This window comes from Nannospalax galili, unplaced genomic scaffold (genome assembly GCF_000622305.1).
Source record: "Nannospalax galili isolate Female #2095 unplaced genomic scaffold, S.galili_v1.0 scaffold17, whole genome shotgun sequence".
Classification (NCBI taxonomy): Eukaryota; Metazoa; Chordata; class Mammalia; order Rodentia; family Spalacidae; genus Nannospalax; species Nannospalax galili.
This window is the reverse complement of record NW_008342276.1, coordinates 3,451,211-3,477,933: the sequence shown is the minus strand read 5'-3', so window position 1 is coordinate 3,477,933 and position 26,723 is coordinate 3,451,211. Positions and strand designations below refer to the sequence as shown.

The 26,723-nt window shown below is 39.1% G+C and overlaps 1 protein-coding gene across 2 annotated transcripts in view; it reads left to right on the top strand.

The window, feature by feature from the left end:
• Positions 1-26,723, top strand: part of Samd12 (sterile alpha motif domain containing 12) — a 434,786-nt gene that overhangs the window by 306,643 nt on the left and 101,420 nt on the right. The window contains exon 5 of one of the 2 annotated variants that reach the window (XM_029565861.1): positions 5,374-5,443. The exons of the other annotated variant lie outside the window; for it this stretch is intronic. Within the exon in view, the coding sequence (XP_029421721.1) occupies positions 5,374-5,443 (70 nt within the window). The remainder of the gene's footprint in view (positions 1-5,373; positions 5,444-26,723) is intronic. 2 annotated transcript variants of the gene reach the window in all.

Genomic DNA, 26,723 nt, shown 5'->3' with positions numbered 1-26,723 from the left:
GTTAATACTTATGAGAATATTTAGAGTATTGGTAGAGTAGTCTAATATTTATGTCATGATGCTTTGAAGTCTTTTTACTAAATTGGTGCTATTTTAGACAAAGAGGATGCAAGCATAAAAAGATGTAGACCCTGCCCTTAATAAACTTTCTGTGTGGTAGAAACAGCATTCAGGGATCAAATGCAAGAAATGAAAACATTCAAGTGATTTTACACATAGGAAATTAGATGATCACAAGGTGTTAGAAGGACTAGAGCAAATCCAAGCTCCCTGCTGGAATCCTAGCAAGGACAGGTGCACAAGACCCCCCATGTGACCTATAAGGGCAAAGGCTTTCTTCCTTGATAAAAGGAGTTAGGGATAAAGGAAAGTAGCAGGGAAATGATTGCTATCAATAACAAATGATCTTAGCTGTGAACCTGAGACCAGGAAATCATCATTGCAATTGCCTTTGTATACCCATGAAGTTCTTATTGTTCTGGGACTCTGCCATAACAAAACCTTAGTCTTAAAGGTTCTGCCTCCACCATGTTTCTTTTATGCAAATATCTTGGAAGAATATAGCTAACTGGCCCAACCTACAACCTAGCTGCAAGAGAGTCTTTAAATGTAGTTATTTGGCTTGAGCACCTCTTCATTATAATTGAAATGTGATATATATACTCAATCCCACTTAACAATCAATGTAGAGAAATGACAGATAAAATGATCATCTGGACTGAGGCATTGTTAGGAAAGAATAGGAAAGGACATACAGAAGGTTCAAATCAAGCAGCCTGATCAGTCAAGTTTCTGGTAAGAAAGAGATGAAACACTCAAGAATAAGGATTTAGAAAGCTTCATGAAGAAATAACTGTGTTTACAAAGTCATGTACAGGCTGTAGAACAGGAAAAGGGTTACCATACTACCTCACCCTAGTAGAGAGGAAAAACAATGCTAATGATCTATGTTGCTGAATGGAATACTTATAGGAACATGGAAGGAAACAGACATGTAGACATAGAGTAGTGACCTTTGCTCAGGGGACCATCCTGGCTGCTTGCAATGAGTGGAGCAGGAAGAAGCACTACTAGCCTAACCTCCCTCTTATCTATCTCTCCTTCCTATCATCTCCTAACACTTAAGGTTGGCAGACCTCACCCAGCCAGAAACCAGAAACTGGAGGCAGATGACCCATGACACTTTCTGTACAGGTCAGTGTCTAGGAGCACAGAGCCCAGTGGAAAAGCTGTGATAGAAACACCATGACCAAGGGAACTTATAGAAGGAAAAGTTTATTTGAGCTTACAGTTCCAAAGGGGCAAGAGTTCATCACAGTGGGGAGGCATGGTAGCAGAGGTGGCTGGAGGAGGAGTGGAAGCTAAGATCTCACATTTTCAGGCAGGCACAGGAAGCAAGAGAGTGAATTGAAATCTGGCAAGGCTTAAGAACTCTCTAAGCCTGCCCCCAGTGATGTGCTTACTCCAGCATAGCCACAACTTTAAGACCTCCCAAAACAGCAACACCAACTGGGAACAAAATGTTTAAATACTTGTAGCCTATGGAGGACATTCTCATTAAAACCATCACACATGGGGCTGGAGAGATGGCTCAACACTTAAGAGCACTGACTGCTCTTGCAAGAGAACCTGGTTTCGATTCCCAGCACCCACATGGCAGCTACGAACCATCCTTAACTTCAGTTCCAGGGGAATCCGAAGCCCTCCTCTGACCTCCGCAGAATTGCACGACACTAGTGTACTCACATACATGCAGGCAATACACTCATACACATAAAATAAAAATAATATAAAAAATCATCACACATAGCAATAAATAGAATAGACAATACACACTACTAGAGCTCCCATACTGTTTTGTAACTTTAGGCAAGTGAATCTCCAGTTGCTCACTATTACACAGAGGTACCAATACTATGCAGGTTTATTATAAGCATGAAGTGAGACACTATCTGAACAATGTCTGCAGATCCCCTGCCGTGTGGAATACATCAATCAATGTTCTCTAATCTCACCCCCAGCTGGTGACAGCTCTTTCACTTGTAGCCAACTTATGAGTTCCCCCAAAGTAGTGTTTCTTATAGTGTGGTCCACAGACCATGCACTTGAGAGGTACCTGGAGTCCTTTTCAACAGATAATTCCTGGCCCCCAACCCCAGCCCAACTAAATCAAGTGCAGAAGGGTGTGAATCTTCATTTCAGACAAGCTCTCCCAAATGATTTCACACACAATAAAGTGTGGGAACCACCATCCTAGAAGTCCATATTTCTAATTGATGTCCACTTAGGTAAAGCTTAGGTGAGATTTATCTCTCCTTGGTAGTCATTAAGTTCAGTTACAGCCCATCAGCTCCATGAAGAGAGGCCATCAGATCAAGACACTAATGGCCTGCCTTGTGATGTTAGGTCACACTGATTCTCCATTTTACTGACTTTATTAATATCCGAGGACCAATGTTCCCAGGCTTTTAATTAAAAATTCCCTAACATCCAGACTTTAATCATTTTCTAGGTTGGATATCAACTTGAATTTTACCCCTCTTCCCTTTCAGAGAAAACTTAATCTGCAAAGCAAAGGCTGTTGAAGGAGATAAAGCTTTTGAAAGCGTTGTAGAGGAGAATAGGTCAGTTCTGTAGTATAAACAGGAGGAGACCAAAATTTAGGCTATGATCCAAGGATGAAGCATCCGGCTTTAATTAAGGAAAGGTACAAGGAAACTCATCAGCAGTCGAGGACAGAAACAGAGCTCATGATTTGGATCCTGAATGGGTTAGGATTCACCTTGGCTGCAATAAACAGACTCAAAATAGTAACAGCTTAGACAAAAGAGAGTTTTACTTGCTGCTCATGTAAAATTGCAGGGGTAGGGAGAGTAAAGGTAGAGTGACAATTCAACTCCACAGAGTTCTCAAGGACTCAGGCTTCTTGCTTTTGGTCCTACCTTGCCTAAAATATGCTCCACATTCCTATGTCCCAGCATGGTACTCCAGAGAACCTATGGGACTACTAACTTTGGAAAGTTTAACATATTTCATTATATCACTTTAGCTGGAGCGCACTGACATGGCCATACCACACTGCAAACAAAGCCAAGAATCAGGATCTGAGAAAACGGTTCTAGAAGACAGGTGATACGCACTCCAGGCAGGTGGGAGCTGCCGCTACACCTTCTCTGGGCTAAAACACTTTGTGTCTTCTGTTTCCAATAGAACAGTCACCAGTGAGGTTCCAGTCAAGAGCACAAATTCCATTCCTGTCTTTTTGTTGTTTTTTTAAAAGAGGGAACTTAATACAGATAATTGTCAAAGCAATGATAAGTTAACCAAAACCTCAAAATGAGGTAACCCAAGATTACCAACATCAGTAACCCCATGCCTTCTCTGGACCTAGAGGGGGCAAAAAAAAAAAAGGCAGGACCTAGAAGGACAGACGGCCTAGCAGAACTTGGATCTAGTGGATCATTCTAGTAGAATAGTTGGAGTCAAGAGGCAATATAGTCACTGCTAAAGATGCTACCCAAAGAGCAAAATGAGAGAGGAAGAAGCTTTCCTTTTTCTCTCCCTGCACCTGAGTTTCCTTTCAGTGCCTCATATTAGCTGGGTCCAAGGGAGCATGGGATCAGCAGAAGCAAGGGGAGGTAAAACATGCATCTGAAAGCACAGACGAAAAAACGAAAACCAGAGTTGTGCACACGGATAGAATGCTCATCTATGAGAAGCTGCTGTTGGACATTATCTCTGGATAAAAATGAGATGTTTAAAAATCCAAAAAGAGTTCTCCTTCTGAAAGCAACAACTCCAACAGAATGCATGTATCATTATTCACAGTAGCTAAAAGGTAGAAACAACCCAAATGTCTACAAAATAGAGTGAAATTTGAATACATATTTTAATGTCAATAAATGTTGAAAGGTTGTGTTAAGTGAAATAAACTTAGCTCAGACAGACAAATATTGTATGATTATAGTTATAGGAAGTTCTTTGAATGGGCATATTCATAAGGACAGAAAGTGGTAGGCTGGAGAGATGGCACAGCAGTTAAGATCACTGAATGCTCTTGCAGAGGACCGGGGTTCAGTTCCCAGCACCCACATGATGGCTAACAACCATCCATAATTCCAGTTCCAGGGGAATCCAGTGCCCCCTTCTGACTTCTATGGGCACTGCACCACATGGGTATATTTACATAAATGTAGGCAATATACTCATGCACATATAATACATATTTTTTTAAAAGACAGTGGAGCAGAGATTCTGGAAGCTACAGAAAAGGACAACGAAAAGTTATTATTGGGCACAGAACTTCTGTTTGGGATGATGAAAAGGCTCTGGAAGAGGGAGTACAGTGATAATTGCACAACATTGTAAATGCACTTAATGCCACTGAACTGTACATTTTAAAGGGTTAAAACAATAAATTTTAAAAATAAAAATGTTTTAAAACTTAACACATAAAATAAAGAGGTATCTGTTCTTCTAAGATGTATTTACTGATTGGAAAACTCTTTATGGAGAAGGTGAATGGAAGCAATTGAAGGTGACTGATGGACACAACAGTGGGCTCATAGGCCATGGAGGCTTAAAAAGTAAAGCAAAAATTCTGTTTCTAAGATTTGTTGTAACATTTAAATACACTTTCTTCCTGGTGGAAGAAATATTACCTCTAGGGTGAGTAAGAATGCTCAGCAGGTAAAAGCACTTGCTGTGCAAACATGATGACCTGACCTCGAGCCCAAGGAGAGAACTAACTCCCAGAATTTGTTCTCTGAACTCCTCACATTGTGCCATGGTGTGCGCACACACACACACACACACACACACACAGAGTTATTTTTTGTACACACACACACACACACACACACACACACACACACACACAGAGTTATTTTTTAAAAGAAATGTTGCCCTCCTATTTCCCAGATTGTACTTGATATGACCATGAAGCATAGTAAGTGACAGAATGAAAAGACAGTCAAAATCAGAAAACCAGGTGAATTGAGTCACATCTCCATATAGGGAATGTCTGAAGAACTGGAAATAGTTAACCTCCCAAAAAGTAGGAGAAAAGGAGGAAACCCAGTGAGACCACAAAGGCTGATCTAAAGGGCAAAGATAATAAGAAAGAGGTCCATGTCTGTGTACCTGTTGTCAGAAAGTAGAGGGGAGTCGGAATATGGTCGGCTGTGTCCTAGCAGACCATAAATGCCATCAAGAATGAGCACTTGAAAGTGGTTGCTGGTTTTTACATACAATAACAGCAGAAGGTATTGGCTGCTTAGCAAAAACTATTTCTGCAGTGGCTAGAGGAATTTGCCCTGAAACAGAATGCTCAGAACTTTCATTTCTGCATCTCTCCATTTGCTTGCTCAACAGAAGCAGTAAACAAACCCTATTCCCAGAACTATGCTGACAACATTGATGATGGCGGCACACAAATTAAGAGGTAAACAAAAAAGTCATGTTAATTTCAAGCTCCATTAGAAACACAGGCAAAGGAAAAAAAATCAACATCTGCCAGATAGAAAAGGTCAAAATTAGAAGAGAAAGTAACTTTGGTTTTGAGATCCTAAGAAGGCCTTGCGTGCAGCAAAGACCTGGGAGTATTTTGTTTCTCCTACTTCTGTTGGTCATGAAATCCTAAACAAGTTTGTCATGTTTCCTCTAATCAGACAGTGAGGAGATGGATGTTCTTTCCTCCTGGAAAAGGAAACCAGACAGTATTTGGGGGATTGGGACAGGATTCTACTGTAGAACTCTCTTCTACTTCTCTTGCGTATACTTGGCGGTTTTTTTTTTTTTTCTTAAAAAATAATCCCTAATAATGTTATGTCTTTGGCAGGATACATAAGTTTCATTCTTTCAAAGGCCACATAACATAAGTCATCTCTGATACAAGATCGGCATTACATGTAAGAGGGGCTTCAGGCCCTTCCATCCCTTTGAAGACTATTCATAGTCCAGATCAAGTCGAGGAAATGCACACATGTCCATTCCTTGCTTGTCTGTGTTGATGACGACACTACACAAAAGAAAACAGATACTCTCTTGTAACGTCTTTTTAATGTCACGGCAGTGAGAGTTCCAAGTCTTTGATGATGGATGAGTCTTCATTTCTAAATGTAAAGCCATATGTGTTCACTTAGTTTCCTTCCAGGCATGTTGTATTAGTGAGCATGCCATATGGCTTCGTAATGCTCCCTAAACCAGATTTCTACTGTACTTTGATTCCATAGCTGCAGGAAGAAAAGATAACAAATTTTCATCACAACTTTTTGGTTAAGGTCAAAGGTTCTGTTCCACCTGAAAGTGAAGGATTGGTCTTACTGATGTCTTGGGTTTTTCTCTCTGGACTTTATGAACCGATGGTATCTCTTTCCCAGAAGTATTAAACTTGATGAATCAATCACTAAATGCAATTTAATCTGCCTTCCCTCCCCTGAAAACTAAGCAGATATTTTAGTGCACATGTACGCTTCAAGAATAATAGATTTCCCTTTTCAGCATGGAAATACAGCCATTGCTAAATTATATTACTGGACTGGACTACAGATAGTAGTTACAGTGAAAAGTGAGATTGTGGGAGTTTCTTTTCTTAGAACTAGAACATGGATTGTGGCTGAGATTTAATTAAGTGTTGCTCATGGCACCATATAGACAGGCACTTAATTATATTCAATTTATTCCTTTATTACACCATCTTTTACTTTTTTTAAATGCTTCATATACTCTAGTCTTGTTTGCTCTAGCTCTGCTGTAAGCGCTTTGAGATCAACTAATGTCACACAGCAGACACTCAATGAGTTTAGTATAAATGAGCTCGTGTGCAATTGAATAAATCCTGCCGTTCACAACAGGATGCTGCAGTTCACATAACTACATATGACCTGAGAAACTGAGGGGAAATGAACAAGCAAGAGAGTTTGCTCCTGTTCCTTGGAAGACATCCAAATTCTTCTCTGGCTTCCATGGATAAGATACAGGTTCAAATTTTCTTTCTCTGGTCTTCTGCCCTTTCAATTCATTACAGGGGGAAAAAAAGCACCCAAACACATAGTGCTAGAAAATATGGACAGTTTTACAAAATTCTAGCATCTATGCATTTATATACTTATTTTAGTCTTAGTTTAGACTCCTTAAAAATTCTCAATTTTTACTGTCACCTTCTAAGTTGTTTTCTTTGTGACAGCCTTATGATGTAAATGAGATATTCCTATACCTGAAGAATTTCTCTATAATGTATGGACTGGGTAACAGCGGTCCTGTCTGCAAGGTGCAGAAAACACATGCATTAGTCACTTTTCTGTTGCATAATGAAGCCTACTTATAGAAGGAGGAGTATATTTGACTTATGATTCCAAAGGGATTCGATCCCATAATGGTGAGGGAGGCATAGTAGCAGAGGTGGTCAGAGCAGCAAGCCAAGAGCTCACATTTTCAAGCAGCACAGGAATCAGAAAGCGACTGGAAATCTGGCAAGGCTTAAGAGCTCTCAGAGCCTGCCCCGGAGATGTGCTTTCTCCAGCAATGCTGCATCTCCTAAAACCTTCCAACACAGCACCACCAGCTGGGAACATTCTGGGGACAAAATGTCCAAATATTTGGAGCCTTTGGGAAAAATTCTCATTCAAACCACCATACTGGAGAAGAGGAAAACGTTCACTTTCCTTCTGTGTCCACCTTTATGGATCATTTTATCCAAGAACTGTGACTTTTTTTTATGGCTAAAAAATAAAGTATGGCCATCATGACCTATTGCCATTTCAGCAGGATTCACATCATTCATGAAATGTTAAGGCAGTATGTTTATGAAGATGCTCACCATAAACAAATGCACCATCTCTTTCTTTTAATATGCAGCATTTAATGACTCTAGTACCAGATCTTTCAAAGCAACTTGTAAGTATCCATGACTACCGGGCAGCTAGAGCTATATGTCTTCAGTTCACAGAGTTTGGGGGGAGTTGGAGTTTTCTTCCTAATCCTTCTGAAAGCTTCTAATCTTCCTAGTACATATCTGGTAATTGTTCACTGTACTTTCACCACCACCTTCTCTTTGGACCCCTGTATCTTATATTCACAGCACAGTTTTACCCTCACATTGTTTGCCACATGTTGGATGACACTAAGGTCCTTTTCCTCTCATTTGAAGGTCTTTATTACAGCCCTGCATTGCCTCCTCTGTTTCTTCCCTACCATAATAAGCTGACAAAATCACCGCAGAGTGCTGACCCTATCTTGACTCCCCTTAGGTATCTTGAAACTAAGACCACTAGGTCTGAAATGACTACATCTTTCATCAGTCATGTCTTGTAGACAGCAGAGAGTCTGCCAGGTGATTCCCACTCTTAACCCTGTCATTAGAGCAATTTGCTCTCAGTATCCATGGGGAACTTATTGTAGGACTCTATGGACATGAAAATCTACAGTTGTTCATGTCCCTTATGTAATATGTATACATATATAAATATATAACTTCCATCCCATAAACTTTAAAATCTCTAGATTATTTATAATACCTAATACAATGTAAATGCTTTGTGAACATTGGTTAGACTATAATGTCTGGAAGATAGTGGCAAGAAAGTCCATACATGTTCAGTATATTTAATGTTTTGAGAGGTTTTGGGAGGGATATATTTTCAACTCATGTTTGTTTGAATCCATAGAGTATAACAATTATACTGTATTTATTTTTATTTATTCCTGAGACTTCCATATATGAATATCATGAAATATGATCATATCTACCCCATTTCCCCCAATACGTCTCTCTTCCAACTTCATGTCTTTTTTCATAGCACACTAAGTCAGTTCTTGTGTATAACATTTGTAAAATCTGACCTGCTGACTCTGGATGGGTAAGATGTGCATACTCTCCTTCCTGCTCCACCAACCTCACTGAATCTGACTACTTACCTGGCTAGAGACTTGCCATCTTCCATACTCTTGTACCCCATTTATTTGTCAGGTTTCTCCAGATCACTTCACACAATGTATCTGTGATTTGAATGAGAATGTCCCCTATAGGCTCCAAGTATTTGGACATTGTATCCCCAGTTGGTGGTGTTGTTTTGGGAGGTCTTAAAGATGTGGCTGTCCTGGAGGAAGCACATCACTGGGAGTGGGCTTAGAGAGTTCTTAAGCCTTGCCAGATCTCCAGTCTCTCTTGCTTCCTGTGCCTGCTTGAAAATGTGAGAGCTTAGCTTCCACTCCTCCCCCAAGCCACCTCTGCCGCCATGCTTCCCCACCATGATGAACTCTTGCCTCTTGGAACGGTAAGCTCAAATAAATTCTTCCTTCTATAAATTGCTTTGGTCAGTGTTTCTATCACAGAAACAGAAAAGTAACTAATAGAGTATCTTATGATCAAAATAGCTCTAATCAAACTATCTTTCTTCTCTCATGCCAATGCTACATCATTGACCCCAATGCTGTCTCCCACAAAAAGAAATGGATGAAAAGCCATCATTTTTCCCAAATATCCCTAACTAAAGCATGCTTTTCCCATGGTGCCTCACATTACCTTGCATGAGATTACTGTTCAAAGATAACATAAAAAAATAACCCCATCACACATTAAAACAGTGTTCATACTTCTGATTTTAAGCAAATATGTTTATTAAAGAGAATTTTAAAGTCAAGTAGGCACACTAAGAAAACATCTTTATTAACACTCACTATCTAAACATAATCCATCTATATTCTATTATGTACTTGTGTAACTTGTTTATTTACTCATTGTCATTTATTAAATATATCTGTTTGCTTAATATTCTGTTTTTCATTTGGATTATCATTTATCAAACATCTCAAGTAAGTGTTGCTACCAGTTCCTTTGTTATTATAAATAACAATGTAATGAACATATTTATACTTAAATCTCTGAATATACCTGATAATATTGGTATGGTTGGCTCTTAACAAGTAACTTCATTGATCAAAATATATGAACAAACAGAGGCAAATACTACAAGAAATAGCAGGAAATACTTAAAAGTGTTACATTTAGAAATCAGGTCACTGATGAGCAGACAAATTCTGTTTTCTGTTATGAATCTACATTTGTCTTTTTATATTTATGTAGTATGTTTACCAGAGATAAATATAAGAATTATTTCATTTCTAGGCTGGAGAGATTGCTCAGTGGTTCAGAACACTGACTGCCCTTGCAGAGGACCTGGGTTTGATTCCCAGCACCCATGTGGCAGCTAACAACCCTCTGTAACTCCAGTTCCAGGGAACTGACCTCTATGGGCATTGCACAACATGGGTGCACTTACCTGCATGCAGACAATATACTCATACATATAAAACAAAAAATAATAAGCTAGTTTGCGATCTCATCTGGAACCTTCACAGTAAATGTTCATGGAAGCTAAAACATTTACCTCCTTTGTCCCCTCACCCTTAAAATAGACAAATCAGTCCTAACTTCTATACACATCTATAAAAAGCATTTTCTGTTAATTTTTGGTTTGGGCTAAATTATTTTCTCCTACTTTGTCATTAAAGTCAAATGTCTATCTGAAAAAAATAAATAACAATTTTTAAAAAGAATTAATTTCTTCCTAAAACATAAATGTGGACATGAACATTTTAAAGAATCTATAGTGCATAGTCATTTAACCAAATGGTTCTTCTGAAAGCTTATTAAAACGGACTCTCCTATCATGAGTATGTAACAGATCTTATACTGTAAAAGTCTCTTCAGACTTGGTCAGTCTTTCCTTTTAGTCTTCATAACTATGAATACATTTTAGTTTGCTTTATTTTAGTGATAAAATCAAATTATACTTGTATCTTGTTTACTGTCATTTGTATTTCTTTTTTTGCCTTTTTAAGTAAACATTCCAAAGCTTGTATATGTAATTTATGCTATCCCTGTAAGATTAGAAGCCAGTGTGTTTATATAATTATATGAACTTAAAGACTTGCATAGCTCTTGTTCTTCAGTGATCATCAAACCTTAATGCCATTCTTTTGGGTATTCTTAAGATCAGCTACATTGCCAAGTTACATAGCAAATACATGGTAATAACCTTGGATTCCTGTCTGGGTACATAAAACAGCCATGAAAGCTGTTGTCAAAAAGACATTCCAACTAGGTATGGTGGTGCACACCTTTAATCCCAGCCCTCTAGAGACAGGGACAGGTGGACCTCTGCAAGATCAAGGACAGCCTTGTCAATATAGCAAGGAATTCCAGGCTAGCTGGTTGTCTTGAAAAAAAAAAGTGACATTCATATTTAAGGTATATATTTATTAACAGTTGTCCATTAGTCTGCAGGTCAGCAGGCCCTACAGCCTTACTTTCCATATATACCAGACACTTCTCGAAATTGGATAAAGGGTGGGCATAGTAGAATACTTTGGTAATTCCAACTCTCAGGAGGCTGGGGCAGGATTATCACAGGTATGAAGCCAACCTGGGCTACATAGCAGGAACCTATCTTTAGTGATTGCTTCTCCTATTGTTATGGCAAAATGCCTGACGAAAGCAACTTAAGGATGGAAGGGTTTCTTATTTTTGTTCCAGGAGACATACTCAACTGTGGTAGGGAAGGTACGGTGGTGCCAGGAAGCAACAGTCATGAGTGTTCAGCTGTTTGCTCTTTTTTATTTGGTTGGTAGTTCGGGTAGATCTTCTCACCTCAGTTAATGTAATCTATAAAATCCCTCATAGATTTGCCCAGAGATTTGTCTCCAAAGTGATTTTATAGTCTATCAAGTTGGCAATCAACATAAAACATCACACCATCAAAAGTGAAGGATCAAGATTATGAACTAGCATATTTTGGTCTAGAATGGCATCCATTTTAAAGATCTATGTTTGTTTTATAGCCTGTTGTATCTCAGGTACCTAGAATAGTGCCTAACACAAATTAGGTGGTTTAAAAATTGTTGAATAGATGATGAAGAAATGAATGAATGAATGAGTGAACCAACTCTTAACAGTTGGGCATCAAGACTATACTTATCTTACAGTGTAAGATAACACAAGATGGCAAGTGCTTTCTAATTCTACACATGACACATGTACTTACCTAGAGGTAGAATGGCGTAGTGGAAAGACTGGCAAACTTTGCTGTAATCTTGCCTCTTGTAAAGAATAGCTAAGCCTTCCTCTCTACCAGTGGCTACTGAGCATGTACTCTGTGCTCTGAACTTGAGTGCTGGAGGTGCATAAGAGCACTATATATGAATGGCGAGTCCTCAAGAAATTTGCAGTCTATTGAGGAAGGAGAAAAATGTGTTATGCAAAGATTTCTATACATAAGTAGGAAATACAGATTTTGGTACATACTAGTCATATGACAGAGGCTTATCTGACCCAAAGGTTCAACAGTGTAGTTTTTCTGAGGAGGAGATACTTGAACTATATTTAAAGACAAAGGGAACCTTCTGGACAGAAGTTCAAGTAAACATAATTGGAACCATTGTGCACTGGAGAAACCAAGAACATACAGGCATGTGGAAGGGCAGAGAAGAGGTGATGTGAAGCTGGAGAGGTCCTTAAACTCTTTGCTATGCAATGATCCCACTGATCCTCGGCCCTTCTGCCAGTTGCGTGAGCTTTGTAAACCTACCTGGTAGGTTTATTGACAATTCTTCATGCATGATTCCTTGCTGAATGCATGACATAGAAAAAGCATTAAGTGTTGGTCATTTCCTATACTCCTTTCCTCCTATTTCCTATATTTTGAATTGCTAGGAGCTGGCTTTTCTTAGTGCCCACCCCAGTGTGAACTGCTCAGTGAACATTTACTAAGTGACAGCTAGGATTGCCATTGCTCTTCTTAAGCAATCCCCTGTGTACTAAGAAGTAATGTATGTTCTCTCACCAGTGCTTTATTTAACAAAAGTTGCTGTGAACTTAAAGAACTAAATTGAGTCTCCAGCATCTGATACTTTCTTCTGTAGAATAATGCATCTTTATTATCCATTGATATTTGGAGTTTGAATGTTCTGTTTGGCCATGATTCCATTTTCAAGTGAGTATGGTATTGGTTAGTTCAAATCTTAAGAGCATCTCAGATTTTGAATGATTAAGAAATATGTAATTTATACATATTGAATTTCTCTGTATGTATGTGAGACAGCATTTTTCTGTGGCTATGAGAAAAGTATATAAATACAAAAATTAAATGAATGCATAAAATATCCATTCAGCAATAATTTGTAGCTCAAGCAACAAAGCAACAATTTAGAGCTTTGCCCTTGTAATTGTACTGATTAGAGGAATCCAATTCTCTTTTTATTTCATATTGTGTTGTAGCTAATTGATGGTGAAGCCTGAGTAAATCAGTATGCCAAAAACGGACACATTCCACTCCTTTTCTATCTAGATGACTTGCATATACTGTTTCCCCAATTTTCAAGTTAAAAAATAGTTTTCTTCTTCCTAACTGCCAGCACTGCAAACTAAACCTGACTTTTCCCTTGTACTGCTGTGTATCGTTATATAATAGAGTTCCTGCATTCCAAACTTTGCTGACAGTTCTGTTGACAGTACACTCAGCAGAACTGAATGGAGCTCATCCTTCTATAACTAGATGAGTCTAAACTATTAATGAAGGTTCCTTTTAGTCCGATTAATGTCCCTCAGGTCCCACTTGATGGCCAGCAAGCAGCATACAGTAAAAAGTACAAAATCACTTTTGGTTGCAGGACCTTACATGATTCTTTTTTATTTTCTGATAATTTATAATAAATGCAAGATATTTTACCTCCTTGTATTTTAATTATTTTCTTTATCTTTTCACTTTTGTTAAGGTAGGTTCCCACTTATGCCACCACTGGGTACCTCATACACTATGGTTTTATATATTTGGCCTGTCCATAAATTATTAATGCCACATTGGGTAAAACCTTTCAAAAATGAGTCCTTCTGACATGTAACTACTGGTAATTTCTGCTGAGCTTCAGAGTGCATGAAGCAGACCCAGGTCTGCCAATGAAGAAAGCCAGCAAAGCTCTTCTTCCACTGGTGAAGCAATTAACTTTATGTTCCATTTGCCAATAATCGCCCATGCCTAAGTTGATCATGTTTGCAAAACCCATGTCAATCTTTTCAGCATGCTCAGCTCAGGGGAAGGTGAAGAGTACTGGTAGGCTCCAGAGCTTTGGCGTAGAAAGGAAAAGATTTGCACTCAACGAACAAGAAAATGGCATTCCTGGCTATCAGTCTGGAAGGAAGAATTTTTGTCCTAGGTGGCATAGCAGGCTCCCTGCATATGTCCCTGGATGTCATGTCATGCCTCATTGCTGAGTAAGTGTCTTCCCTATTCTGACAGGTAAATATGCCTGACATTACAAGTTGGCTGTTCTGTGGTTGGAAAACAAAGATACCCCAAATCAGGGTCCATGTCTGTTGAGTGAATCATGCTAAGTCTTTACTTTAGAGTGAATTTCTTTGCTGCTTTTGAGATATGCCTTCAGTGCCCATGTCATATGTGACAGTAGTCCAGTAGACAGACTCTGTCTGAAGACTTGTTAGGGAATACTACATTTTTTCCTCTTAGCACCCCATGTCCCTCCCTCCTCTCCATGTCACATTGTATCTAGCCACAAGGACCGAGATTTACCAACAGCATGTTTGTGAAGAAAATTTGATTGCTCACATGAATAGGCTTTGAGCCACAGGGTAGAGAACATCACATTAAGACCCTTGAGCTAACTATATTGAGAGTATTTGGCATTTCACATCTACAGCTGCCATCCAACAGCATACATCTGGCTCCAATTTTCACCAAAGTGTTATTTAAAAAAAAAAAAGAAGAAGAACTTACTTGCCATCAGAATCCTAAATAAGACACAATTTTCTAGAAGACAAATAATCACTGAGGAAAATCATGTTCTTAACATCAAATATGAAGCAATGTCTATTTTCTGTTTTCAATTTTATATATCACCTCTCAATCACAGATATTGATTAATGCTATCCTTTGCTATGATGAATGTGAGAAGAGCAAACACTTTCTGGCTCACTGGAAGCTAACTTTCAAGGTGACATTTCTTACAGTTAACTCGAGTCACCAGAGTTGACTGCATGCTGCATGAACAACCCATAACCTAAGCACTTGGTCTTTCCCAAATATTTGCCTGCTCTAAATTTCAGTACCTTGTGTGTAAAATGAAGGCAACAAGGTTGGAAAATCCCCCAGGTATTGAGAAACATTCATCCAGGTTCTGCTCTCTGTGAGGTCTTAGGGCTGCTGATGAATACAGCTGAGCTTCCAACACAGCATGAAGGAAATGAAATCAGCCTGATTTGCAAGGCTTGGTTTTGGGGTTGTTTCTTTTTTTTTTTTTTTTTAATAGGGTGAAGATAAAAATCTAGCCTGGCTGAATAATAGTGATGAACTGAGAGAGTTGAGGGGAGGGGGTTGTCTATGAACACAGATTTTTTGTTGTTGTTCATGTGTGTTTGTGTGAGGGGTGTGTGTATGAGGGCAGGTGTTGAAGATTGAACTGAAGCCTTGTGCATGCTAAATAAGTCCTCTACCCCCTGAGCTACATCCCCAGTCCTGAACGCAAAAGTTTTTGATCCAACATGTGTTTTGCTTGATTTACCAAAATCTGTTGATTCTGGCAGGCTGTCAGTTATGCAGAGCCATGGTACTGAGTTTTTAAAGTATCACCCTGTAGCATTTTTGTGGAGACACAAGTTCAGAAGCACAGATGAGAGGAGACATGTGTATCTACTTTTGTCAGGTGCAGCATGAGCTTGCTTAGGACCCATTGTGAGTGCTTAACACATTGTCAGCCAAGTGTCATTGGTCCCATGTAGGCCTGCTCCCCCGTCCAAAGACGCCCCTCATAGTTTGAAGCAAGGAAAACACACTACAGTTTACATAGATCTAGATGCTCCTAGCACTTTCCTGTAATGCTAGAAAAATGACAAAGATTTGTCTGGGAAGTAAATAGTGATGAATGAAGATAGAGAAATTCCAGGATGTTAATAACTATTTCCTGTCTGAGCTAAGGACTCACAGGACACCAGACCTCTGAAACATCAGCCAGCTGCTGGAAACTCTCCTGATTTGGTTTCATTAAAGATACCAAAGAATAATTAGACCAGAAGGGGAATTCTGTTTTCCATTCCCCAGGGACTGTGATTAATAAGTGACTTTCCATGTCATTGTTTTTTCCACTTCCTTAAAAAAAAAATTAAAAAAAAACTGTTCACTAAATGATGGGAACAAACAGGATGAGAGAACCTGGGCATCCTAGGCTATTTATAAGCTGAACCCAGTAACTGCTGGTTTTTCACATACATTCATCAGACGTGGCTTTCCTGTAGGCCTAGATGGGACTGTCTCTCTTCCTTTAAAAGGTCAAAGAATAGCATTTTAGGAGTAGAGAGAGAGAGAGAGAGAGAGTGTGTGTGTGTGTGTGTGTGTGTGTTGTATTAGCCTAAGAATGAAAAGGAAACAAAAAAGATGTGCGTAAAGTGACATTACACTATTTGTCAATGTCTCTGTAACAAACACAGTGGAACTCTATCACAAATAGGAAAAGACTTTTAAGAATTTCATTGTGCTGGGGACTCTACACAATTAAATTGAAATATAAATGTAAGCCAGCATTTCAGTTAAGCTGCTTATTAAAATAATTAGGTCAGTGAAGCGAGGAGCAAGCCAAGAAAATTGGGAGGTTGGCTTGCTTAAAATGCTCTCTCTGCAGGAATATATAAAATTGAAGTGGAACAGTCATATATCCATAACTTTAGTAAATAAAAAGAGTTCTACACCCAAATTCAAAAGACACTGGAAAGAACACTAAACAACTGATTTTCCTACTTTTGTAGTCGCAGACATCGTGAGTTAAGGTTTTTGTGAAACCATTTCTAAACTATTTGCTCCAAGCTTTCATTTAAAACTTACTTTTTTTCCCTGTAAACTTGGAAAATGTCCTTTATAATTTGTACTGATTAAGTAGTAATTAGCTTTATTTCCACTAAATAGGAAGAACCTTCAAAAGAGAACACTGAACCCTTTAGATAGAAGCAGTATCACCTCATTCAGCTAATTTAATGTACTGCAGGTAAACCTGGACTTGTTAGGTTTTGAGAACAACTGGTTGTTAAGCACTGTCTCTCCCACTCTCCAGTTATCTGGTGGGTTTAATGGCCAAGGCGTTGCAGTTTGGTATAAGATCAAGGCCATCATACAGGCCCCTGAGCTTCTAGTCTAGTGTTCTATTTGTTAAATTGCACTGCCACTCTGTAAACATGTGACACTGAGGAGTTTTGAATGTCCTTATTTCCAAGATTTGGGGACTGTGACTGCTGTTGAAAGACCAAAGAAATAGCACTGCAATAACACATTTTCCTCTCTGAAATTCTCATTAAATTTTCTTAATATCAAATTGATCATTTTTTATTTTTGGTCCCATGTGTCATGCTGCTATGCAAGGGTTATTATTTCTACTTAACTGATCCTTGGTAAGTTTACTAAGTCAGTGACTCTTCCTTATTTGAGTTCTTCAGTGTGAAAAGCCTCCCCCAAACTCTTCAGTTTGATCATAGAAACAGGCAAGACAAAAAAGGCTTAAAAGATAACTCTCTTAAATGAATAATTTGAATGTTTCCTTCTTTCCTATTATAACTATTCTAGGAATCCAACTCTCTATTCTTAGTATATTAAAGGGAACAGGCAGGCAGGTAACTCAAAAATGCTGATGCAGACTAAATAAAGGTAGTTGAAAATTATTTGAGACTGCCTTAAGTTTAGAACTACATTCTTTCAGGGAGTAGAAATCAGCAGGGGGGAGAGATGGGAGAGAGAGAGAGAGAGAGAGAGAGAGAGAGAGAGAGAGAGAGAGAGAGAGACTGACTAGAATTAGGACAAATAAAGCAAGTTAAGTGCAGAGTTGGCATCCCAGATTCCATTTAGCATCTTATAGGCTGAGCAACCAGCACAAATAACTAGTCCTTTGTGCCAGCATCATGCTTAGACCACCTACTGCCTAGACATGCAGTAAATACACAGCAAGGTGCTGTTGTTTACCAAAGCACTTGGAGAAAGTAGAATTACTAAATACTGCATAGACCCTTCCTATCCTTCACATTACATACGGAAAGCAGATTTAACTCCCTACCACTTTGAATGGCTACTACCAAAGAATCTACATGCTAAGGTTCTTTCAGGGAACATTGACTTGATCTTGAGGTTGTCTGTCTTTTAACCTATCAATTAGGAAAAGAACAGAGCCAGTTGCAATATATTAGATGGCTCTGCAATGGATCACTCTGAGAATCTCATATTGGCAAAAGTAATTCAAGTTGCTAAGAATCCAAAGCTTGCAGTGTGACATCCCCAGAAGTCTGATGGAGTTTGACTGGTTTACTCTGTTAAATGAAATGGCCAACATGACTGTCATGAGGTGATTAATAAAGTGCATAAATCTTAACTATGGGAAGAAAAGAAGATGGATTGATGCAAGCACATATTGGAAATGTAATGAAACCAAATTGAAGCTACCAGGATTTGCTAATCTATAACAGAAAAGCAATAATGTGTTTATTGTTCCTCACTGGCCTCGTTTTGTTGGTCTCATTTCAGAAATGACCAGGGATTCAGTATTATTTTTTTATTTTTCTAGCATGGGAGATCTGAACGGATGGCAAAGTAGGAAAGTAATAATGACATCATGTAAACGTGCACCTGGTATTTACCACCTATTACTTATTTCCCTCATGTTCGTGGAGATTTTAAAAATAAAGGATTGGCTCAACTTCCCTCAAAGCCCATTTCTGAATGCTGTTTGTAATCGTATATGAAGTTTTGGTAGTTTTCAAAGTAATTAGAACCCTGGAGCAAATAAACACTAAATGAGCTCTCTCATCTTTGAAGTTATTTTTTTCTAGCTAAATAGCTCTGTTTCTGCTATAATTATATACTAGTCATTATAAAATTAAAAATCATTTTAAGTGAATGGATGCTTTTTATAAAGTATAAAGTATTTGTTTCTTGCTAATTATTGTAAACTAATTATAGTTTATGATGGTCTTCAAGAACTCTGAAATCACTGCCTTAACATCCTGGACTCCAGTGGTTACAAGCTTCAATTCCAGAAAGGAAAAAAAAAGTTGATGTGGAAAGACACTCTGAATTACTCAAAATGAGAATTTTCATGACTCTAGAAGGATCTGGCTTTCTGGAAATTTTCACTGGTGTTTGTACAGGGGATGGTGAACAGAAACCCTGTGTTGTTATCTATCACTGTGGGCCTGGTTCTACTCCATCTGCCCTAGACACTGTGAGCTTTGGCATTTGACTTGAATGCCTCTGAGCTGCAGTTTTTACATTTGTAAAACAGGAATGATAAACTACCTATCGCATTGTTTTGATTGTTATAGGTAAGGTTTATAATGTTTTAATCTAGTATAGTCTACTACCATAGTTGCTAGCTACTCTTATCATCACTTAGTATTCCTTTTGTTGTTGTTTCTTAATTTATTTTTGTTTTTTATGTATTTCATGCATAATATTTCAAACAATCTTAATCATCTTTATACCCCTGTCCCCACACCTCCCATAGCTCCCCCACTGGAGCCGTATACTCTGTCATCCATGTTAAGGCCCACTGTGTGAGGTCAATGTCCCCAGATATTTCCTAGTACAAGTCCATCCACTGAGGTCTAGTCAGCCTATCTAGAGTCCCTTGTTTTAGGAAGATCAGTTCTTCCTTTCCTAGCAGTAGGCAGTTGCCAATATTTCTTCAGCTAATTTTTATGACAAAAGTTTTACTACGTTTCAGATGCACATGATGGGTCATCAGGACAGCCCATGGCATCTTATGACAATGTTCTTTTTTTCCAACGGCAACTTTTTTTTTTTTTTCCTCAAAACCAGGGGATTAAATTTACCCATAAAAGGGGAGGTTTTATATGTCCCTTTTCTATTGTTGTGGACCAATATTAGGTTAAGTGTGGGTAAAAAAAAAGATGACTATTCAGCCTACAAGAACCAACAGGTTCTTGAGAGCCCACCCACCGGCTAATTCATGACCATTCACATTTTGCCAGGATCTCTCTAGGGCAACACGGAACAAACATAAAGTAAACTATGACCACAGAAAATCAAAGCATCAAACAATCAGAAAAACCCCTGGAAAGGTGCCTCATAAGTGTCCCCTTTCCCTTAGTCTCCTCTTTGTTTGCTCTTTGTAACAAACTGATGCCATGGGTTATGCAGGTTAGCAAGCACTACACACCAGGTGTTCCTGTCAGGAGGCAGAGATGATGAATGCCAAGTCCACAGTTTCCCTCTAACTCCCGCACTATCACAACTGTCGTCATCAATAAACTATTTCCTTTTGTGTTGCTTAGCTCTTTGCTCTGCCTCCTCATTTTTCATTGCTGTTGCTTTAAAGAGCATTCCTCCTGAGTCAGGTTCTTGGTTCTAAGTAGGGTTGCTGAGTGTTTCTTATATTCTATATTCCAGGCACAGAATGCCTTGTGTATGTCATTCAATTAGTTCTTCAAACAACTTGGTTTGAGAAAACATATGTAGGGTTATCCAAATCATTAATGCCAGAGTAAAGGCTTGAGTGAGGTTTGCAGGGATCGGAGGGCGGGGTACCTTCCTGCCTGTTTTCAACATGATGGACAGAGATCTGTGGTTTCAGATGAATTCCCAGGAGAGAAACCAAATCTTTTTCTAATTAGTTTTACTAATTATTTTAAAGTACCACATGGTAAGAATATTTAAAATTAAGAAAGTATCACATGAGAATAGTAAGTTAGAGACTGGAGAGTTGCCAAAATGAAATCTCCATTTTTTTTAACCAAACAAAATGTACAGTTTATCCTTTTTTTCAGTTATTGGTTTCAGTTTTCATACATGTACATATTATTTGTTGAACATACCTCCCTCCTCATACTTCCCTGCCCTCCCTTGAAAGAAACTAAATTTTGATTTACAATAGAGACAATTGAGGTTAATATGTGTCATAGTAAACTATGTAAACTATAGTTCATATGTATCATAGTCTGGCTTCTCCAAAGCTTGCCTCCATTCTGAACAGTATCTGCCTGACTACACTGGTGATTAGGTGTTGAAAAAGAGACAGAAATTCAGCCGATGCTCCTGATTTCTACCTCCCTTAACCAGTCACCTTCATCTTCAGGGCTTCCTGGTCCCACCAAACTGGCTTCCCAGTTAAAAGGAGACTGGGGTGCCCTGCCAACTTGTGACACATTGCCTTGGGGGAAACAGAAGGAAGTGTTCTCATCTCAAGAGTCAGGGAGTGGTAGTGTTGGCCTTCATTATTTCTTTTTAAGATGCTGGAAAGAATAAGAAGATTGGATGAGTTTCAGGGGCAAGAAGAAAGGGAGCTCGCTGCGAAACAGGAAATAGCTGCACTCAGCTATGGACAGGCCCCAACAAAACCAAAGAAATGCCATCCCTACCTTCATCTCAGAGAGAAGGGAGCAATTCGGCTCTCTAATGTATGACTACCCCCCACCCCCAAAGCAGACTCAGGAACCTCGGATTTATAGCCAGCTGTGAAAAGTCTCTGCTTAAGTATCAAAGAAGGATTCTTAGAGGTCCCAGCTTTTATATGAAAAATAGGTACTGATCCCTATTTGCTCACTGTGTGCCAGGCACTGGGCCAGGTCCAGTGCACAGAGTGTCCCAGATGTGACAGGTCTGCTGTTGGAAATGAGCCCTGTTCTCTCCCAAGCCTGTATCCATTTCTACTACATTGTGTTATCAGAAGCAGGGCATGCTTCCAAGTGCCCATCCATGTGATGGTTTCTTATTCTCAAGATGGCAGTGAGCGGTTTCTTACTGAATTTTTGAAAATTTAATAAAATACAGTTTGATCATAATTAGAACTCTTCCCCTAGCTGCATCCCTCTTATAGTGCCATCTGGTTCTATAGTGCATATGATTCAATGCATTCTGTCATATATGTTAACCTATAGAATCAAGTTTGAGTCCCTATAATGTTCCTTGGTGTGAGTTCACCCACTGGTGCCTGGTCAGCCTATCTAACATCATACCATTAAAGAAGGTCAACTCTCAAGAGTGAGGTGTTTTTTTTTTTTTTTTTTAAAGGAAGTCGATTGATGACACAGTGACATGAGAAAATAACATTGATTCTTTATTTTTACATTCTTATTTCATTATTCAGAATAAATTGTAAAACTGAAACAGATTATCTGTCCTTTCTATTTGCCTCTTTTTAAAATATCTTACTTATTTTTTAATTTTTATTGTTATTTTTAATTTTATGTGTATGTGTGTATTGCCTGCATGTAGGTAAGTGCACTTGTGTTGTGTAATGCCAGCGGAGGTCAGAAGAGGCTGTCAGATCCCCTGGGACTGGAGTTACAGACAGTTGTTAGCTGCCATGTGGGTGCTAGGATTTTATGTGTAGGAGTGTAATGCCTGCATGTAGCTGGGTACACCCATGTTATGCAGTACCCACAGAGGTTAGGAGAGGGCATCAGATCCCCTGGAACTGAAGTTATGGACAGTTGTTAGTCATCATGTGGGTGCTAAGAATCAAACCCTGGTTGTCTGCAAGAGCTGTCAGTGCTCTTAACTGCTGAGCCATCTCTCCAGCCCCATTTACTTCTTTTATAAGAAAAAAAAATTCTAGCCTTACCAAAATATGCATGGTGATACCAGGACATTTATGGACTGTCCACTGTAAAATATGAATAAAATAGATTTACAAGCCAGAGTGCAGTGACTGTGGCTATTCTTAAACATGGCTAAGAGCAGAGAAATCAAGTTAGGGGATCCAGGAGTAACCTGTATGGATGTTAGAGTGTATGACCACACCTAATGGAGAATCGGAAGGCACTGTAACTAGATCATTTGTCTATCTTGTATCATGTCATATCCAAAAATAGAAGAAATTTTATCTGCTATGCTTAGAACTTTCTTATATGTCCCAGTTCCTAGAAAATAAACATCCAGAGTATACACATGCCTCTCCTGCCAAGCGCAGGACAGTTTGATACTATCATTTCCAGTCACACTTGATGTTCCTGTCTAGGTAGAAAAAGTAAGAGAGAATATTTTGTATTCCTCAAAGAGGAAGATTGAAGGGAACAGGACTGTATCAAGCAATCAGAATCACTCACTTGTCAATCTAATTGTGCAGATGTTCAACACAGGATATGCTGATTCTTGTCCAATTTGGTGTGAAAATGTATAGTCGTTCTGTTTGAAGGAAAGTAATGAGGTTATTTCAGCTAGTTCTGTCTCAAGCTGGGTATACACCCAAACTCTAAGAAGCAAAGAGTTGGGCTTTTTTTCATGTGGCTCTTAAAAATACAAGAAACCTGGGAGTTTATTTTTGTCATTACCAAGGAGTAGAGAGTGGCCATCAAGGTTGCTCATAAAGAATGCAGAGACTCTCTGTAAAGCACTCCATTTAGGAGTGGAAGGAAATTTGGGCAGATGTTTGAATTCACCTTTACCCGTTTTCTTGACATGAAAGCTATGCATCAGTCACACATCTTCAGAAAGTGATGCAACTTACTTTAGGGCATCTATAGGCCAGAAACCCTCATTTCCCCCATCCTTAGTATTTCTGAATGGGAATATTCTATAATAGAAGAAGTTTCTGAAGGAAACTCCCCCATGATTGGAATACAATCTGACTCTCCATGCCTGAGACCAACCCTCATTTCATTCCATGCTCATCAGCTCAATGTCGTTTATCTACACCTTTCCTTGTCACTTTCTTTACTCCGTTTCCCTCAGGCTCTCCAAGCTCTAGCCATACCATAGTATGACACGTGAAACCTTCCTCTTGGCAGAAAACTCATCACTAGAAACCAGTGTAGCTCTCTTCCCTAAAAGTCCATACTTGTAATTCCTACTCTAGTCTTCAGCTTCTCACAGATCCATTCAAATGTGGTCAATGGGCTTCATCTTATCTGTCAATTCAGACTGGTATGGCTGATTAGAGGAAGACTGTGGAAAGAACACTGTGATATATTAGCCTAGCAGCAAGGATTAGAATGGTTAGGCTGGTGTCTGTCCTTCAGTCAGTAGCCCTAAATGCCTCCAGAGTAAGATGCTCTTGCTTTGGGTTTATACCCCTTGCCTGCCTAATGAGGTCCAGACAGACCTATTGTAGAAACTCAAACCATATTCATTAATTGATGTCTCAAAATTTTTCATTAGAATTTCAGAATAAGATCTGAAGGGGCTGGAAAGTACTATCTGGTTTTTACCAAGAGACAATAGTCTCTTAAAAGTAAAGTACCACAGAAGGAAAAATACGTCTTTTCTCCACAAGTCCTACCTAAGTACCAGGAACCCATGAAATTCTATATGCATCCACACTTAGAACTAGATTTTATTTGTGATTTGTCTAGACACATTGGAATTTTTACTAGTGGTATATTTAATTCAAGGAAGCAGCTCCTTCTACTCAATGCCTAATTTGGTCTTAAATGATATTTTTAAGGAACAAGAAAAAATATAATATAAATAAACATGTATTCATAGACACATATACATGTATAAATATATGTCCTACATACATGCATATGCACATAGAAGTATCCATACATATATCATATGCATGAATGTAAACATAAAATGAGAGGTTGGGGGAACCACAGTTAATAAAAACGGTTTGTAATAATAAAATGTCCTATTACCTTAAAACCTGCACTTCTTCCCTGTATTTCCAGTCTGAATAAGTGGGTGGTATCAGCAAGTTCCAGTAACATTTGAGGTTTGTTCTCATTTCACAAGAATATATACTCCATTGTAGTTACAGCACTTACTGCTAAGGTTAATTGGAATTTCAACTTCAACAGTTTCTTGAAGCTGAGAGTAAAATATTATGTGTTTGAAAAGCCAAAGAACTAAACTGCAGCAGACTAAGAGTAGGGTTTACGGTTTTCCTTTCTTTGAATCAGCAGTTCTTTGGACCATAGAAGCAGTGGACAGCTTCTGGAGGCCAGCTTTCAGCCCACTCAGCAGCCAACCTACATCAGCCCCTACAGGAGAGCCGAGAGGAAGAAACAGCCTTTCCCTGCCTTGAACCCGTGTCCTTAGAAAATGGAGGAACAAACAGCTTTGAGTTACTAAAACAGAGTTCATGTTCCTACTGGGCTTTTCACCTTGACATGCGGCATGGCAGCTCACAAACCTTTATTTCCCCTCTTAAGAGAAGGAAATCATTTTCACTTATACCAAAAATTGTAATGATCGTGTAAGAAAAGGACAGTTACAGAACCTGATCAGCTGTAACCAGGGAAAATTAAGCTACTGCCATCCAGTGTCGCTCAGCTCCAACTGCTCATTCCTTTCTTCAGGCAACTTGCCTTAAACCAGGAATCAGTAATGTCTTCTTCGATGATCACTGACCTCATTTCTACCCGAAGCACCTGAAGGATACAGCACCTGACTCAACAGTAGCTTACTTGTCCCAGCTGGTAGCGGAATGGAGACAGTTTGAAAAGAGCAGCTAGTAAGAAGCAGAGATTTTCCAAGTCAGTTCCAGCTCCATTGCCCCAAATCTTGTGTCCAAAGTATGACCTGTCTTCAGCAATAGGGTCTTCAAGTTCTGGGAGGCAATGAAGGACTGTGGCAACAGCCTGTGTAAATTTGGCGTGTCTTGGACTACCTAGCCAACAACTCAAAGGGAAGTTTCTCCTGTCTGACACTGTTTCTTGTTATATAGCCTTCAGCTATACACATGGGCTCATTTAGAGATATTGTATGTGTATTTCAAAAATATGGATAATGAACAAATTTTAGGAAGGGTAGGTTTAGAAATTAGGTAAGAGCTTCAGCCTTCTCTGGAATCACATCTAGTAAGGGTTCAACATTAATGTCACCAAGACCAAGGTTACTCAGCCCTCTTCCAACCTGTTTCAGGAGCTGGATTGGGAACCTTCACCACCCCTAGCCTTAAGTAATTTTCTGAGTTCTTTCTCCATAACCCATGTAATTTACAGTGAAGACTGGTATATGGGTGATACATTATTTCCTGTGTCTGGACTAGATGCCAAATGTCACCAGATCTAGTTCTAAAAATGCCTATTCAAACAAAATAGTCATTCACCAAAATCTTATGTGCCTGCTACATAATATGCAGGGGGATGATTAGTCAGTGGTAAACAGTACAGAAGCAGGGCCTGCCTCACAGCATCTGCATCCCTAGGATCCTGTAGCCACAACACAGAGAAGAGCCCCTAAAGGAAGGAAATGCCTCCTCATTGGGCAAATGCAATGCTCCAATTTGAAAGACAGCTCAACCTCATGGGATCTCTGTTATTTCTTTCCTAGTAACTCACCATTTGATATTTCTGGTCTCTTGTTTCCTTATTTGTAAAACAAGAGGCCAAAAATGAGTTCTATATGGGCCCTTTTAATTCTAGATTATCATCAACCCTGTCCTCAGGAATAGCTGTGCCTTAGTCTCCATGCTGGTCAAAGAGAAATGACGATCGATGCTGTTAGCACTACTAGCTATTTCTGCAAGTCAAGTTTAAATGACTTTTAACCAAATAAAGAATCCATGTAAAGACTGCTGCCAAGGTGCTAATTAAGATGTGATCATTCACATAAGTCAAACAAAGGCAGCCTTAGGGCTGGAGAGATGGCTCAGCTGTTAAGAACACTGGTTGTTCTTGCAGAAGACCCAGGTTCGAATCCCAGGACCCACATGGCAGTTAACAACTGTCTGTAACTCCAGTTCCAGGGGATCTGATGGCCTCTTCTGTCCTCCGC